The following is a 16,673-nucleotide window of genomic DNA, read 5'->3' as shown; positions in this document are numbered from 1 at the left end:
ACCATCTGCCCTGTCAACCGCACCCCTGTGCTGACTCTCTGTGCCGTTCAGTTATCCTTAACACAGCAGTGTCCCACACATCTCATAACCAAAAAAGTAAAACAGGAAGAGAACAATTCACTAAGCAAAACATATTTAATAGGAAAAAAATCACTTCTTTGTTTAGAAAAGTGTCCTTTCATGCTAAAGTGTGTACACACAATGCATGGGCTGAAAGAGGCAGCTGATTCCTGGGATGAGAATTTAATATCCTGAGGTTATGAAGCCACAAGCTGGCCCCAGAGTTCCTGCCTCCGCTGTCCCGGGCGACAGGCCCGCACAGAGCTTATAGCCTCAGCACTCACAGCAGCGGCAGTACCTACAGTCTCAGTCAGTGTCTCCGTCCCCTTCGCTGCCCTCCAAGGAACTGGGGACCTGTAGGAAAGGGGGGGACAGGAAAAGGACCGTGAGACCCACCATGTAGGCATTCCCACATGTAGGGCACAGGGGAGAACAACGGGATTCTGGGAAGAGTGCCAAGTGCTTGCACTGGAGGCACAGGGACAGACTGCAGCCTAGACTGTGAGAGTTAAGCCGAGGCCAGCCCAGAGATCAGCAAATGCCTCGGCAGGCAGCCAAGATCACAGGGTGGGGCAGGAGCAGGACTAGCCCAGTGACCACAGAACCCCGTTCCCCCGAAGGGCTGTGTGATCTGGGGATCCTCTAGGGCTCCCTCAGCCTACCCAGCCCTAGCACGCGCACACCATGCACACTCTAGACCCAGCTCCTACCTTGGCAGCCGTGCCAGCGGCTCCAAGCGCAGTGGCGCTGAAGTTGTGGACCTGCAGAGTGCTCAGCCACTGGGCCATGGACCGCTCGTCCCTCTCCGTGCTGACAATGGTGGGATAGATGTGCTGCTCCTTGAAAGCAGCCACCTTGCCCTCCTCCTGCGCCCAGTCCAGGGGCTCGTGCAGGCCATCCCCGCCGAAGCGCTGATTGTACTTCTCAAAGTGCACCCTCTCCAGGACGAGGCCCAGCCCGGGGGCCTTGGGCACGTCCACCTTCTCCTCGCCCCAGCTGCGCTCCAGCACGCTCTCAGGGGCGTAGCCCTTCACGATGGCCACCGCCAGGCCCACCATCTTCCGGATCTGGTGCATCATGAAGCTCTGGCCCTTCACCGTGATCACAGCGAACTCCAGGCCCTCACGCACGAAGGGCTCCCCGCAGTGCATCTCCAGGATGTAGCGGCGTGCGCTGGGCTCTCTCGGCCCCTTCTGCGAGGTGAAGTTGTGGAAGTTGTGGGTGCCCCTGTAGCAGGCCAGAAGCCGGTTGACCTGCTGCAAGGTCTCCGCGCTCAGGCGGTAGCTCTCATCCTGCGCGTCCCGGTCCTTGTGGGCAAAAGCAAAGGTGGGCAGCATGTAGCAGTAGGTCCGGGCGTCACACTTGTTCTTGGAGTTGAACCCGCCTGTGACCCTCTTCAATCCTAGGGAGCAGCATATGAGAAACGTAGGTGAGCAGCAACTGTTCCAAGGTAGGACACCCAGACAGCACGGTTACGGCACCTCTTGCCCAGGACAGGCACCCGGGTCTGGTTCTGAACTCAGAATCCACACAGTGCTGACGCTCAAAATGAAACAAACCCAAACGACAAAAACCTAAGGGTCTGCTGAGACTGGAGTTTGCAAGCCCAGGTTAAGACTCTGCAGTGCAGCCTTTGACCAGGCCTTCCGTTGTGAGCCATCCGAAGGCGATAACTGGGACCTACAATGTTGTCTTTGTACAGACACAGCAGCAGATTTCAACAGGAAAGTGCGAACTACTGAGCAAAACTGGAGGTTCTCACCACCAGCTGACAGCTGCTGGGTAAAGAGTGGATTTCCTTTAGGTATTCAGTCCCCGAGACGCTCCCACACCCAGGGCTCCGGGAGACGCTCCCACACCCTTGCACATACAGCAGCACTAAGTCAGAGGAAGAATGCTAGAGAAGAGAGAAGAAGAGAATGGGGGGAGACTTTGATCACCTTATATACATGTTTAAAAGTCTCAAAATAAAGCCCTGCGTAGTGGTGCATACCTTTAATCCCAAGCACTGGGGAGGCCGAGGCTAACCTGGTCTACATAATGAGTTCCAGGATAGTCTAGCTACATAGTGAAACTCTGTTTCAAAAAAAAAAACCGGAGCCAGGCTTGGTGGCACACACTTTTAATCCTAGCACTCGGGAGACAGAAATCTCTGTGATTTCCAGGCCAGCCTGGTCTACAGAGTGAGTCCAGCACAGCCAGGACTACAAGAGAAACCCTGTCTTGAAAAACCAAAACAAACCAAGAAAACTTAAAACCAACACTAAACAAGCGGTTCTACCCAGGAAATTCATTAAATATTGGCATGAATGGCAAGGCTCCTCAAAGGTGAACGAAAGTGATGGCTACAGTTTACACTGGGAGCCTCCAAGATGAAACTGGCCTCATAGGTAAAAAAAAAAAAAAAAAAAAAAAAAGACTAAACCAAATAAAAGTGTACTCTATGGGCCATGCACGGTGGTGCACACATGATCCAGCATTTGAGTTGTGATGAGAAGACCACAGGATCATGGACAGCATGGAGGTAACAGCAAGGCCATCTCTGGGTATTTAGATTTTTATTTTATTTTTGAGACAGTTTTACTCTGTGGCCCCAGATGGATAAGAACTCACTGTTCTCACCATAATCCAACAAGGCTGCCTTTTTTTTTTTTTTTTTTTTTAAAGAAGTGGGCTAGGGAATATAGTCCAGTGACAAAAAAGTATTGTAATCCCAACACTCAGGAGGCAGAGAGCTCTGTGAGTTCAGGGCCAACCTTGTCTACACAGCAGAGTTCCAGACCAGCCAGGACTACATAATGAGACCCTGTCTGAGATGGGGGGAGAGAGGGGTCAAGGGAACAAAAGAGAGGAAAAAAAACTTGACTAGTGTGTACAAGCCCTAGCATTGCCAACCAAAATAAATTACTTAATTATAAAAAGGGTTTTGGTTTTGGGGTTTTTTTAGCCAGGCTTGGTGGCACATGCCTGTCATCCCAGCACTCTGTGAGACAGAGGCAGGTGGTTCTCTGTGAGTTCAAGGCCAGCCAAGCCTGGTCTACAAAGTGAGCCCAGGACAGCCTAGACTACACAGAGAAACCTTGTCTTGGAAAACAAACAAACGAAGGTTTTTAAAGCCAGGTGAGGTGGCGCATATCTTTAATCCCAGCACTCAGAAGCAGAAACAAGCAGATCTCTGTAAATTCAAGGCCAGCCTGTCTACATAATGAGTTTCAGGTAAGACAAGGTTATACAAAAAGACCCTGTCTCACAACACAAAGTAAGTTTAAAATAAGTCAAAGGGTGCTTGGAACAATCAGAAGGCTTCAGGTTCTAAAAATTCATTTGCCAGTCCTGTTTTTTGTTTTGTTTTTTAAAGATTTATTTATTTATTATATATACAGTGTTCTGCCTCCATGTACACCTGCAAGCCAGAAGAGGGCACCAGATCTCATTATAGATGGTTGTGAGCCGCCATGTGGTTGCTGGGAATTGAACTCAGGACCTCTAGAAGAGCAGGCAGTGCTCTTAACCTCTGAGCCATCTCTCCAGCCCCTGGCAGTCCGGTTATGAAAGAGCATCTCGGCCGGGTTTGCTGGTGCACGCCTTTAATCCCAGCACTTGGGAGGCAGAGGCAGGTGGATCTCTGTGAATTTGAGGTCAGCCTGGTCTACAGAGTGAGTCTAGGACAGCCAAAGCTACACAGAGAAACCCTGTCTCGGGAAAAAAAAAGGGAGCATCTCTGGCCCCACTTTTACTATCTGCTTGTGCCCACAGATTATCAGAGCAGTATGGCCGAAGGCCCTGGAGCTGTTCTCTCAACTAGCCAGTCCTGAGGGAGCAACACTGGACACGCACAGCATCCCACCACCTGCTGAGCACCGGCTTGGCCGGGGATGGCAAAGCCAGCACGGCCCCTGTCCACACGAGGCTGCTCGGGGACTTACACAGAGAAGCTTACCCAGAATCCGAATGTGGGAGGGAAGGTGGCTGTTGATCTTGTCCAGAATGTCATCAATGAGCCACACCTTTAGGGACACTACCTGCCCAGCTGCAGACACACCCTGCAAAGAACAGAGCAGAGAGGAGAGGTGGGAGAGGGGTCCTGTCCTCTGGTCCTGAGGCAGAAGAGGCAGCCAACACTGCAGCTCAGCAAGCACAGGCTTTCCCAGCACAGACAGACAGTGGAGGCAGCATCTTTCCTGCTGTGTTTGTTGTTCGTTCGGGGTGCTTTTTGGGGTGGGTCTCCTTATGGAACCCCGGTCGGCCTGGAACCAACCAGAAACTGAGTCATGCCAATCAGAGACAGTGGTCACATGCAGCCTCTTCTGTGGAATGAGCCATATTGCTTGTGGCAACTTGCTTACCATGTGTGCAGACAAGGTAGTCAAAGACCTCTCACCTGGCAGGAGAGGTGGCTGAGCAGGTGATGACCCTTGCTCAGGCCTGATGACCTGGTCCCTGAACCCAGGGTAGATCTACTCAAAGTTGTCTTCTGACTTCCACATGTGCACACCCATACTCACACACACAGTAATAATGACAACAGTAATTAACAGTCATAACGTGTCCTAGTGCCCACACAGAGAGAGTGGAGACAGGTTCCCCTGGTAATGCTGTTTGTGTGTTGCAGTGAGCGCATCTTGGCTGTACAGACAAATGATGCAGACTGTTAGAATTAGCCTTACCTAGCTCTAAGTCACAAGTACATATAGGGGGAAGAAGCAGTGAATGTGCCAGCAAAAGCAGACAGAGGTCCCCAAAGGCCATGGGAAGGAACAGAGTAACCCAGAGGCTGGGGACACTAGTACAAACTGCTGCACTGCAGGCCACTGCTTCTCCTGGAGCTAGAACTTCCATCACTGTTAAGACCTGCCTTGTGCCAGGCAGTGGTGATGCGCGCCTTTAATCCCAGCACTCGGGAGGCAGAGGCAGGTGGATTGTTGTGAGTTCCAGGACAGTGAAGGCTACACAGAGAAACTGTCTTTTTTTGGGGGGGTGGGGGCGGTTGGGTTTTGGGGGGCTTTTTTCAAGTCAGGGTCTCTCTGTGTTAGCCTTGGCTGTCCTGGTCTCACTTTGTAGACCAGGCTGGCCTTGAACTCATAGCAATCCGCCTACCTCTGCCTCCAGGATTAAAGGTGTGCACCACCATACCCGGCTGAGAAACCCTGTCTTGGGAAAAAAAAAAAAGACCTGCCTTGCTTAGAACCAAAGTGATTTCTGTTGGTCCTTTGCCCTGCACCAGTGACATTGCAGACCACTGCCAGCTGTCCTGGGCATCGGTGTTTTATCTGCATTTAAGTGTCTGTGTAAGGGTGCCAGCGCCCATGGAACTGGAGTCACAGACAGTCATGAGCTGCCATGTAGGTCCTGGGAATTGAACCTGGGTCCTCTGGAAGAGCAGCCAGTGCTCTTAACCACTAAGCCATCTCTCCAGCCCCTTTTTCGAGGCAAGGTTTCTCTGTGTAGCCCTGGCTGTCCTGGAACTTACTCTATAGAGCAGGCTGGCCTCAAACTCAAGAGATCCACCTGCTTATATTAATTTTTATATTTAATTATGTGTACAGGTGTCCGAAAATGCCAGCAGCATTGGATCCCCTGCAGTTGGAGGTACTAGCCACCTGATGGGGGTGCTAGGAACCAAACTCTAGTCCTCTAAAAGAATGGTAAATATTATTAACTGCTGAATCCTCCATTTTCTCAGATTAAAAAAAAAAAAAAAAAATCAAAACCAAAATGAAGAGCCAGGCGTGGTGGCGCACGCCTTAATCCCAGCACTCGGGAGGCAGAGGCAGGTGGAACGCTGTGAGTTCGAGGCCAGCCTGGTCTACAAAGTGAGTCCAGGATGGCCAAGACTACACAGAGAAACCCTGTCTCGAAAAAAAAAAAAAAGGGAAAAAATCTGCCCATCTAAACAAAACAAGTGCAGTCACCCTCATAATTAGATTGTCGGGGGCTCCTGTTCGTGGCTGTTCATGGCTGTAAGGCAAAGTCTTGGCCCCTGCTGCTGCCTTTGGCCTGCGACAGAGCTGTCCAAGGAAAGCAGAGGCCAGTGAAGACAAAGTCTTGTGTGGCCCAACTTTAAGTGGGGCACCAGCTTAGTAACCTGCGCTCCTGCCCCTCCATCCAGCAACATGTGTCCTTTCTCCCAAGTACTGGGCTGGCAGACAAGCACCACCAACCCAGCCAACCAGTGCACAGACCCCAAACCATGTCACTACTATCAAAACTGTATCGGGACTCAGCAGGCATGACCCCTTGATGGGATCCCTTCTGACAGGCAGGCCCAGAGGCCATGGGACAGTGACAACTGCAGGGAAGCGGTGACACATACCTTGTCTGTGCGAGCACATCGCTGGAAGGACATCTTCCTCATATCGGTGCCATGGTTTTCAGGGATACAACCTGCCTGGACCAGGGCAGACACCAAGTCATCTTCGATGGTCCTGAACTGGGAGGACCCCAGATTCCTCTAAAGAAAAAAAAAAGGAGGGGATCCTGTTTTCATGAGCTGTTGGGATGTATGCTTGGCAGGAAGCTAAGCTTCACCTCGGGATCCAGCTCCAATGCTGCACCTCTCAGCCTACCCTACCCATGACTCCATGGTGGTTGTGGCTCTACAAGCTCAGACACATAAACATCCAACCCATGCTCAGAAGAGACTGGATCCATAGCTCTTCAAACCTTCCCAAGGGAAGCAGGCTGGCGAACACCTCCACCAAGTTCCCTGGATGAGAAAGTCTTTTTAGCCGGGCGTGGTGGCGCACGCCTTTAATCTCAGTACTTGGGAGGCAAAGGCAGGCGGATCGCTGTGAGTTCAAGGCCAGCCTGGTCTATAGAGAGAGTTCAGGACAGCTAGGGTGACACAGAGAAACCCTGTCTCCAGAGGGGGAAAAAGTGACCACAACATTTACTCACTACTGGAGCCTGGCACCTTTGGGGAAACTGAGGCAAACAGGATCTTACTGGGAAAACACAACATTTTTTTTTTTAAGGTTTTTCCGAGACAGGGTTTCTCTGTGTAACAGTCCTTGGCTTTCTTGGACTCACTTTGTAGACTAGGCTGGCCTCAAACTCACAGAGATCCACCTGCCTCCGCCTCCCAAGTGTTGGGATTAAAGGTGTGCGCACCCGGCTAGCCTATGATTTTTTAAAAGAACGTAACTTGTGTCACTGCTATCATCCGTTCTAATCACTATCATGCCTGGCCAGACATTATTTTTTTGGAGCCGTTGTTTTGGTTGGACATATCACAGGAATGAACTCCATCATGTGGATCAAGGTCACAGCTTTAAAAGTGGAAAAAAGGAACCAGAGAGATGACTCAGTGTTTAAAAACACGGCTGCTCTTCTTTCAGCACCCAAATGGCAGCTCATAGCTGCCTGTCACTCCAGTCCCAGAGGATCCTACAAACTCTTCTGGCGTCTGAGGGCACTGCATGCACACCGTACACAGACATGTATGCAAAGTGCCCATACACACAAAATAAAAATCAAGGTTAAAGTTTTTTTTTTTAGAGAAAAATTAGAAACGGAAACAATGTTAACAGCAGTGATGCCAGGAAGAAACAAGATTCTACCCACACTGGTCAGGGACCCACCCCTTTCATACGAGAGTCAAGTTGACGGGTTAGAGACAACCCGGGTGGCAGCTTGCCCCTAACGCTCTTCAGCTGCGTTCAGCTGCCCCTCAGGGTGCTGGGCAAGTGGCGCCCACCAGCGCTCTGCTCCCAACTCTGAGCTCCAGTAAACCTGCCCATGTCACACAGTTTCACCCTAACGACGGAGACCCGCTGCTCCCAGGGTCCCGTGTGAATCATCCAGAGTTATCCTAACCATAGTAGGAGAAAAACCACCCAAGTCTCTCAAACGCAGGACTCTGCTTTTGCTGTTTCCCGGAATGGGCCTTGCTGAGTAGCATCAGGGACCCAAGGGCTGACTCAGGTCGCCGTTGCCTAGGAGCAGCCCCTCCTCACCTGCATGCCGTGGTAGCCCTTGCCCGAGTAGGCCATGAGCAGCACAATTTTGCGCTTTGGCAGCTTGCGTGGAGGCTCTTCATCCTCGCCGCCCTTGATCCTCTTGGGAGGATGCTCCGTCTCCTCCCAGACCCAGCCACCTCGGACCTTCCTGTCTTGGTGTGAAGCCAGCGCTGGTGGCACCTTGTTTCCAGCCATAGGGGGCAGGCTGAGAAAAACAGGCATGAGTGACCGAGGTGGGAAAGGGTACCAAAACGGAACCTGATGGGAGGACTTAGCTCTGCCTGCCTCCGCGGTCTCCGAAGACCTTGCCCGACGGCAAACCGGTCAGGCTCATCAATGACACAGGGGCTGGGCTTGGGCCACGGTGGCAGCTCGGGGTGGGGGGTGGGGGGGGAGTTTGAGGCAGAGCCGGGCACAGGCAGGCGACGGAAGCCAGACACAAGCGAGCAAAGTAGGGGCAGGCAGCTCGGGGCGGGAGTGGGGACTCTGCAGCCGGTCGCGGAGTCTTTACCCGGGCACGCGCGGGCCTGGGCGCGCCGTCCACCGTCCCCAGGCTCTCAGCAGTGCGGCCCACGGGCGGGGGAAGCCCATGCGCGGCAGGGTGGCGGGCGCCGGCCCCCGGCACCCCTGATCCCAGGCTGGCCTGTGACCTGCCCCCCGCAGCCCTCGCCCCCGCACCCCAAACACACACACGGGTCCTAGGGACCGCGCAGCCTGCGCACGCGAGCGCGCGCGCGGAGGGAGGAATGCCCCGCCGGACCCACTCACGGCGCCGCGGGCCCCCGAAGCCGACCACGTGGACGAAGGCGGAAGCGGGCAGGCGTTGGAAGGCGGCCGGAGGCGGACAAAAGTCTTTCTGGGACGCGCCTAGCGGGGTGGACCCAGGGGGTGGGGCTTCCCAGCAGGGATCCAAGCCAGTCTAGACGCAGCTCTCCAGAGAAGCGGAAGACTCCTTGGCGCTGTGTCACTAAAATGTGGACGTCAGGAATGTTCCAGGGAGATGTTTAGCAGGTAATAACTGCCGACGCCCAGGTAACCCCAGCATTGACTCGGTGGTGTGGGGTGGGTCCTTGCTTGGCCCGGGGCACCAACCCTGGCATTGGGAGGTCACTGCTGCTCTTGCAGTTCTGTCTTTGCGGTGTGTAAGCCAGCAAGCGTCCCAGCATTTGTTTCCAGAAGTTGCTCCACTTGCCAGACACTGATATGCTTAATGACGTGAGACCGGCTCGTTAGGTAGCCCTGACTGACTGGCCTGGAACTCACTATACATATGAGCCTGCCTCCCACATGCTGGGATTAAAGGTGTGTACCACTTAGGCCTGGCTGGTGGCATAGACCTTTAATCCTAGCACTCGGGAGGCAGACAAGCAAGTGGATCTCTATGATCTGTGAGTTCGAGGCCAGCCTAGTCTACATAAGCAAGCATAGGCCACAGGGCTCTGTTACACAAGGAAACCCTGTCTTGGGCCGTGCTGTGGTGGCTCACGCCTTTAGTCCCAGCACGCGGAAGGCAGAGGCAGGCGGATCACTGTGAGTTCGAGGCCAGCCTGGTCTACAAAGAGAGTCCAGGACAGCCAAGGCTACACAGAGAAACCCTGTCTTGAAAAAACAAACAAACAAAATACCCCCGCCCCAAAGGTGTATACCACTTTACCCAACTCCTGTCCTCAAACTTTCAGCAGTGCCCCTGCCTCAGCCTCACAAGTGCTGGGATCACTTATTTTTCTTGCACAGCTGCCTTGATTCTTGGACAAGCAGCCACTGGTGGTGCATAAGACCCAGTTCCTTCTCTGTGACTTCATGCCCCATTTGCAGGCTGTCACATTCACCCTGAGTGTTCTCACCCTCAGTATGCACCCTTTGTCACTCTTCCAGAGACAAAGTTTGGCCCATCTCTGCTGCCGTCCTTGCAGCTGTCATTCCTATGCCCATCTGGCTGATCCAGGGCACTTCCCTCCTCATCAGACATCCAAAGCCACACACAGCCGAGCCGGGGGTCTACACAAAGAAACCCTGTCTGGCTGGGGGGTCTACACAGAGAAACCCTGTCTCGAAAAGAAAATAAATAAATAAACAAATCCCAGCACTCTGGAGGCAGAGGCAGGCAGATCGCTGTGAGTTCCAGGCTAGCCTGGTCTACAAAGAGAGTTCCAGGACAGCCAAGGTGACACAGAGACACAGAGACTTGGGGGATGATTGATCCAGGACAGCCAGGGGTACACAGAGACTTGGGGGACGCGTGAACACTGCTTGAAATGGCACAGTGAGCCGCCTCAGACCCTGCTCCTCCTTATACCAAGAGAGGCAGGGGCAGTACCGTGGAGTCTACAGGAGAGACCACGGGGATGCATTTTAATAGAAAGTGGTAGAAACAAAGCCAGAGGAACCAGTGGCCTTATGGGTGGTGGGAAGGACTTCCCTGTGACTCCTACTTAAGTGGGAGCCCACTGGGCTTCGTGGGGCACGGGAGGTTGGGGGACCTATGCTGAAGACTTCCAGATAGTTCTCGCTTACCCTGGTTCCACGTATTGAGGGAGGACCCTCACAGAAAGTCCTTCCCTGCACTTGGCATCCCAGTGTCTCTTCACACACCTTGCTACAGAAAGCCTTGCTGTCTCTGATGTTTAGGTGCGGCCTCACCCATTGATATGAGCGAGCCGTGGAGGCAACTATTCGGGCCCTGGGAGTAGGGGGCACGGAGGTCTTTGTGCCCACAAAGAAGCACAAGCAGAGCTGGAATGTTAAACACACACAGTTGCTCCTCCAAGGGAAAGAATGCAAAACCTATCTTCTGCCCAGAAGCCTGGGCGACCTTTGTGTTATGTGTGGCTGGAGACTTTTCGGGCACTGGACTCTCCTCCAGAATCTTAATCATAGATCTGTGGGGGTTTTTTTTGGGGGGGGGGCGGGTGTTTTTATTGTTTTAGATTTATTTATTACTATACAATATTCTGCCTGCATGTGTGCCTACGCGCCAGAAGAGGGCACCAGATCTTTTTGTAGATGGCTGTGAATCACCATGTGGGTGCTGGGAATTGAACTCAGGACCTTTGGAAGAGCCACCCTAACGCTCTGAGTCATCTCTCCAGCCTCCACTTTATTGTTATTGTTGCTGTTATTTTCAAGACAGGGTTTCTCTGGGTTTTTGTTTTTTGTTTTGTTTTGTTTTTTAAGCCCTGGCTGTCCTGGACTTGCTTTGTAGACCAGTCTGGCCTCAGACTCACAGAGATCTACCTGCCTCTGCCTCCCAAGTGCTGGGATCAAAGGCGTGCGCCACCATTTCCCGGCTTTCTTTATGGACTTTACAAAGACTTTTCAATGAAGTCATGTCCAACTTATCATCAGTTTTGTTTTGTTCAAGAAGACTTATGTATTCTTTGTTGTAGAGGAATTTTAATTCAGAAGATGGCTGCTCTGGCAAGAGATCATATACAAAAACCTTCTAGGTCTGTGTGATCCAGCTGAGACACAGCTTTAATCCCAGGAGACAGAGGCAAGCAGATCTGAGTTCAAGGACAGCCTAGTATAGAGCAAGTTTCCAGTAAAGAAAAGCTTAAGGTCCAGGCGTAGTCATGCACGCCTTTAATCCCAGCACTTAAGAGACAGAGGCAGGCAGATCTCTGAGATCTAGTCAGGTCTGTTCTGTTCAGGCAGTTTGGTCGAGTCAGTGAGTTCAGAGACGGTGCAGTGGAGTTGAGTTCATGGTAGCTCAGTTCATGGAATTCAGAGGCAGGTTTTTTGTTTGTTTGTTTTTCGAGACAGGGTTTCTCTGTGTAGCCTTGGCCATCCTGGACTCACTTTGTAGACCAGGCTGGCCTCGAACTCACAGCGATCCACCTGCCTCTGCCTCCCGAGTGCTGGGATTAAAGGCGTGCGCCACCATGCCCGGCCAGAGGCAGTTTTACTGAGACAGTTTTACAGAGAGAACAAGCCAGAGAATAAGAAGCATCCAAAAGATTAGAACAGCTTGCTAGAGTTGGTTTGAGGCCAAACAGAGCTATTCAGTGAGAAACTGAGAGAAGCCAGTTTGAACCAGTCAGCTTGGAGAGGAGTTTGTGCCAGAACAGCTGATTTGAACCAGCCAGCCAGAGTTCAGAAAGAGCTGGAAAGGGTGAGCTTACTCAGCAGTAAGTCTCAAAGGCTGAAAATACTTTAGGCCTAGATTAGATTATATGGAAGCTGGAAGCTTCCAGAACTAGGCCCTAGGTTAGCAGAAAGAGGCAGTAAGCCTCTGAGAAGAGACTTTTGTTGTTGTTGTTGTTTTGTTTTTCAAGACAGGGTTTCTCGGTGCAGCCCTGGCTGTCCTGGACTTACTTTGTAGACCAGGCTGGCCTCGCAACTCACAGAGTTCTACCTGCCTCTGCCTCTGAATGCTTAGATTAAAGGTGTGCTCCACTACCCGCCACCTCCAGCTTTGAGGCAGCCAGGTCCACTGTAGGGCTCCACTATGCAGTACCAACCCCAGGGTGAACCTGGAAGCTCAATGCTCTGCTGGTGAAATCCCTGGGTCAGGGAGGGCCCAGGGCTCCTCCTGTGTTGTCACACCACCCAGCACAGAACCCTGAAGGATGAAGGGTGCAGGTTTAGGTCCCGAAGCTGTCAGCCGCTCAGAGAGCAGATATATTCATTCACCCTGACAGGTTGGATGGCAGCTGTGTCACATAACCCAGGTGTTTGCCATCTCATTGTATGTGGACCTGACTGGATTTACCCGGTTCTCCGCAGGCCATCAGGGTTGCCCTGGGTGACTGCAGGGGTTAGAAGAAAGAGCAGACAGCACAGTGCCCTGCTCTGTGACAGTGGCACATCACTGTTCATGTTTCCTGGCTTGTCTGCGTGTGTGGTGCAGGTGTCTTGTTACTGCTGGGGAGGTCAGGGCAGGGCAATCAAGAGTTCAAGGCCAGCAAGGACAATCTCACCAGATCCTACATCAAAATGAAAGCAAACGGCTGGAGAGATGGGTGAGTGATGGGTTACCTCCGCCGAGGAAACAAGCCAATGGAAGCCAGATTAAAAGTATAAAAAGGGTGGGTTTATTTGGGAACTGAGGCTCCTGAGGGGAGTTCAGCAGCCTCAGGGGACAAGGGCAGAAGTCCCACCTCTCCTGGTGGGTGGGGCCTTTAAGGATTGCAGGTGAAGGAAGACAACATAGGAAGATGATGTGTCTGCCACCTGTTGGGCTTAGAGAGCTGGTGGCACCAAGTGAGGAGGCTGGGGCAGTCCTCAGGAATGGCAGCAATGTGGAGGCTTTTCTTCAAGGGGGCAGGGTTAGCGATAGGAGTGGGATTTACTGGACCATGTGGGGGAGGGGAAGTCAACTGGAGATGCCACCCGGACAGTGAGTACTGCTGCTCAGTCACAAGCACCAGAGTTCAGATTTCAGCAGGCACACAGGATCATTAAAAAATATCTAACTTTGGGGCTGGAGAGACAGCTTAGTGGTTAAGAGCGCCACCTGCTCTTCCAGAGGTCCTGAGTTCAATTCCCAGCAACCACATGGTAGATCTATCGGTAAAGTACTCATATACAATAAATTCTAAAAAATTTTTTTAAAAATCTAACTTGGCCTGGTGTCGTGGTGCACACCTTTAATCCCAGCATTCGGGAGGCTGGGATTGGTCTCCAAAGTGAGTCCAGGACAGCCAGAGCTACACAGAGAAACCCTGTCTCAAAAAACCAAAACCAAACCAAACCAAAGACATCTAACTTTAGTACGGAGGGATCTAGCAACCTTTCCTAGCCTCTGTGGGTGTTGGAACATAAGTGCAAACACAGACACACATACACAAAGTAAATTACGTCTAGGGATAGCCCCCAATAATGGAGCACTTGCCTAGCACATGTGAGGTCCTCAGTCAACCCTAGCACCACAGCCTAACAAAACCAAGAGCCCACAAAGATGCTAACAAGAGGTACCACTGCAGAGCCAGGCAGGCAAGAGTTCGAGGCCAGCCTGGTCTATAAAGTGAACAGGATAGCCAGGGCTACACAGAGAAACCCTGTCTCGAAAAAAAAAAAAATAAAAGAAAAAAGAAAAAGGGACCATTGCAGGACAAATGGGGGCTCTTTGTGTTTCTCTTGTAAACCTAAAACTGCCCCAGGCATGGTGACACAAGCCTGCATTCCCAGCACTGGGCAGGCTGTGGCAGGTTCAAAGCCAACCTTAGCTATATAGCTATCTGGCCACCTGAAACAAGGTCTCAGAAGGGCATAAAGATAAAAACGTCTATTAATGCCCACAGGTTCCACGAGCATGTGATGTCTTAGCATTGGCTATTCATATGGGCGGGCCACCCCCCTGCTAGGTAGGGGACATCCTTGGCTATTCGTATGGGTGGGCCACCCCCTTGCTAGGTAAGGGACATCCTTGGCTATTCGTACGGGTGGGCCACCCCCATTGCTAGGTAGGGGACATCCTGGCCTCTCTGGTTCAACCCATCAACATCTTCACTCCACATTCCACCCCCTCTGGAACTTTTTGCTTTGTTTTTCGGACAGGGTTTCCCTCCTCTGGAACTTTTTTGGTTTTTTGAAACGGTTTCTCTGTGTAGCCTTGGCTGTCCTCAAACTCACAGTGATCCGCCTGCCTCTGCCTCCCAAGTGCTGGGATTAAAGGCATGCGCCACCACGCCTGGCTTCCTCTAGTGCTTTTTTTGGGGGGTGGAGTAAGATTTATTACGTAGTGTTCTGCCTGCATGTACACCTGCACACCAGAAGAGGGCACCAGTTCTAGTTATAGAGGGTTGTGAGTCACCATGTGGTTGCTGGGAATTGAACTCAGGACCTTTGGAAAAGCAAACAGTGCTCTTAACCTCTGAGCCATCTCTCCAGCCCCTCCTCTGAAACTCTTAATGGACTTTTGTGGTTGGCCTTTCTAGTGACCTAATAACTTTCCTGGCTGTCCTGGCCTCACTTAGTAGACCAGGCTGGCCTCGAATTCACAGAGATCTACCTGCCTCTGCCTCCCAAAGGTGTGAACTTTTTTTTAAAATTTATTTATTACATATACAGTTTTGTGCTTGCATGTACACCTGCACACCAGAAGAGGGCACCAGATCTCATGATAGATGGTTGTGAGCCACCATGTGGTTGCTAGGAATTGAACTCTGGACTTTGAAAGTGTTCTTAACCTCTGAGCCATCTCTCTAGCCCAATAACTTATTCTTATCCTGTGAAGATAATACAGATTTTAAGATGCAAGCCGGACAATCGGATGTTTGCTTTGCAATAGAAAAACCCAATGTCTGAGCAGGCAAAGAGAACCAGGGGCAGATCAAATGGAACAAATCTAGTTTTCTGTGGAAAAGAGTGTGTCTGTAGCAGAGACAGAAGAGACTGAGGCAGTGAGACGTCTATGCTCCCAGCACCTGAAGGCTGGATCAGTAGTAGTTCAGCTACCTTTAGATATATAGGATGTCTAAAGCCCGTGTGGTGGCGCACGCCGTTAATCCCAACACTTGGGAGGCAGAGGCAGGCAGATCTGTGAGTTCGAGGGCAGCCTGGTTTACAAGTCTAGGGGGGCACAAGGGATCTGAACAAACAGCCAACAGGTTACATCAGATGGGAAACTGCACCCAAAACCACACTTGCTTGTAGTCGATGTAAACATGTTTTTGTTTTGATCCCAAGTGTGGGATGTGAGAGAGCGTGTTTGTCTGCTAGAAAGGGAACTGCCTCGTGTGGGGGCGTGATCTTTGCTGCAGAACATCCTGAACGGACTGTGGGAGGACATGAAAGTGCATCGCTTGGCCGTCCACCGCTTTGCTAGAGAAGTGCTCTAGGGAACGCTGCTGCGGTTGTGGTTGCTGTTGCTGAATTTCTGGTTTGCTGTTTAACGGGTCTTCTGGAATCCTAAGAGTGGAATTGCTCCAAAGAACTGAGTCTCAAACAGTCTACCTCCCCTGTCCCTGTTAACCTTCTCTCTCTCTCCTATCTAGGGTAGGTGGGTTGGAAGGGAGGTAGAGGCATTGAAGAACCCGAAATAAAGTAGGATTCTTAAAGAGCAAAGTCTACACTTGCTAGTAAGTTTATAATTAAAAACAAACAAACAAACAAACCTGGCTTGCAGGTGTAATGGAGTGTGACCACAGGGACTCCTAAGCCTGAGGCAGGGGGAAGGCACATGTCACCACTTCATAAGCAACCAGAAACATGTGCCTCACAAACCCTTCAATCTGGTGCATCTCCAAATGAGCCAAAAGCTCCTCAGGGAGCCTGAAGAATTGTCCCACCCCCCCTGGATCCTCACCTGGCCAGGTGGGAACCGTTTTTTCCTGGGATATACAGGGAATCCACCCAACTATCCCTGGGTTTGCTTCCAAAGCTAAGCAGCCCAGCAACAGCACTGGGAAGGCCCTGGAGCCCTCACTTTGCCTGGGGACATAGGCAATCTGCAAAGATGGACCTGGAGGACCGCGGCCCGCCAGGATGAACACTGACACTCCATCAATAATTCCAAAGTTTATTTTTTTAAACTTATATGACACAGTAAAACGCAAAAGGGGTGGAGGACTCACAAAATTCATCTTAAAACTGACAGGCTGAGCACTGCTTCAGGGACACACAGCCAGACACACACACACACACACACACAGACACACGCGCGCGCACACACACACACACACACACACACAGCCAGCCAGGAGCCATTTGGGA

The 16,673-nt window shown here is 51.6% G+C and overlaps 1 protein-coding gene across 2 annotated transcripts; it reads right to left on the bottom strand.

Annotated features, from left to right (window-relative positions):
- Positions 1-296: 296 nt before the first annotated feature.
- Pus1 (pseudouridine synthase 1) lies at positions 297-8,915 on the bottom strand. 2 transcript variants are annotated; one of them, XM_051161749.1, is made up of 6 exons: positions 8,530-8,609; positions 8,016-8,223; positions 6,374-6,511; positions 4,001-4,103; positions 771-1,462; positions 297-414 (listed from the first exon to the last, which is right to left on the bottom strand). In XM_051161749.1, the coding sequence occupies exons 1-6, from the start codon at positions 8,607-8,609 to the stop codon at positions 367-369; spliced, it is 1,269 nt and encodes a 422-aa protein (XP_051017706.1). In that variant the 3' UTR covers positions 297-366. The 2 variants fall into 2 exon arrangements, with proteins under 2 accessions (XP_051017706.1, XP_051017707.1); XM_051161750.1 differs by lacking the exon at positions 8,530-8,609 and adding an exon at positions 8,787-8,915 and having other exon boundaries at positions 314-414.
- Positions 8,916-16,673: the final 7,758 nt, after the last annotated feature.

The sequence above is a fragment of the Acomys russatus genome, chromosome 19 (assembly GCF_903995435.1).
Source record: "Acomys russatus chromosome 19, mAcoRus1.1, whole genome shotgun sequence".
Lineage (NCBI taxonomy): Eukaryota > Metazoa > Chordata > Mammalia > Rodentia > Muridae > Acomys > Acomys russatus.
This window is presented reverse-complemented; position numbering and strand designations above follow the sequence as displayed.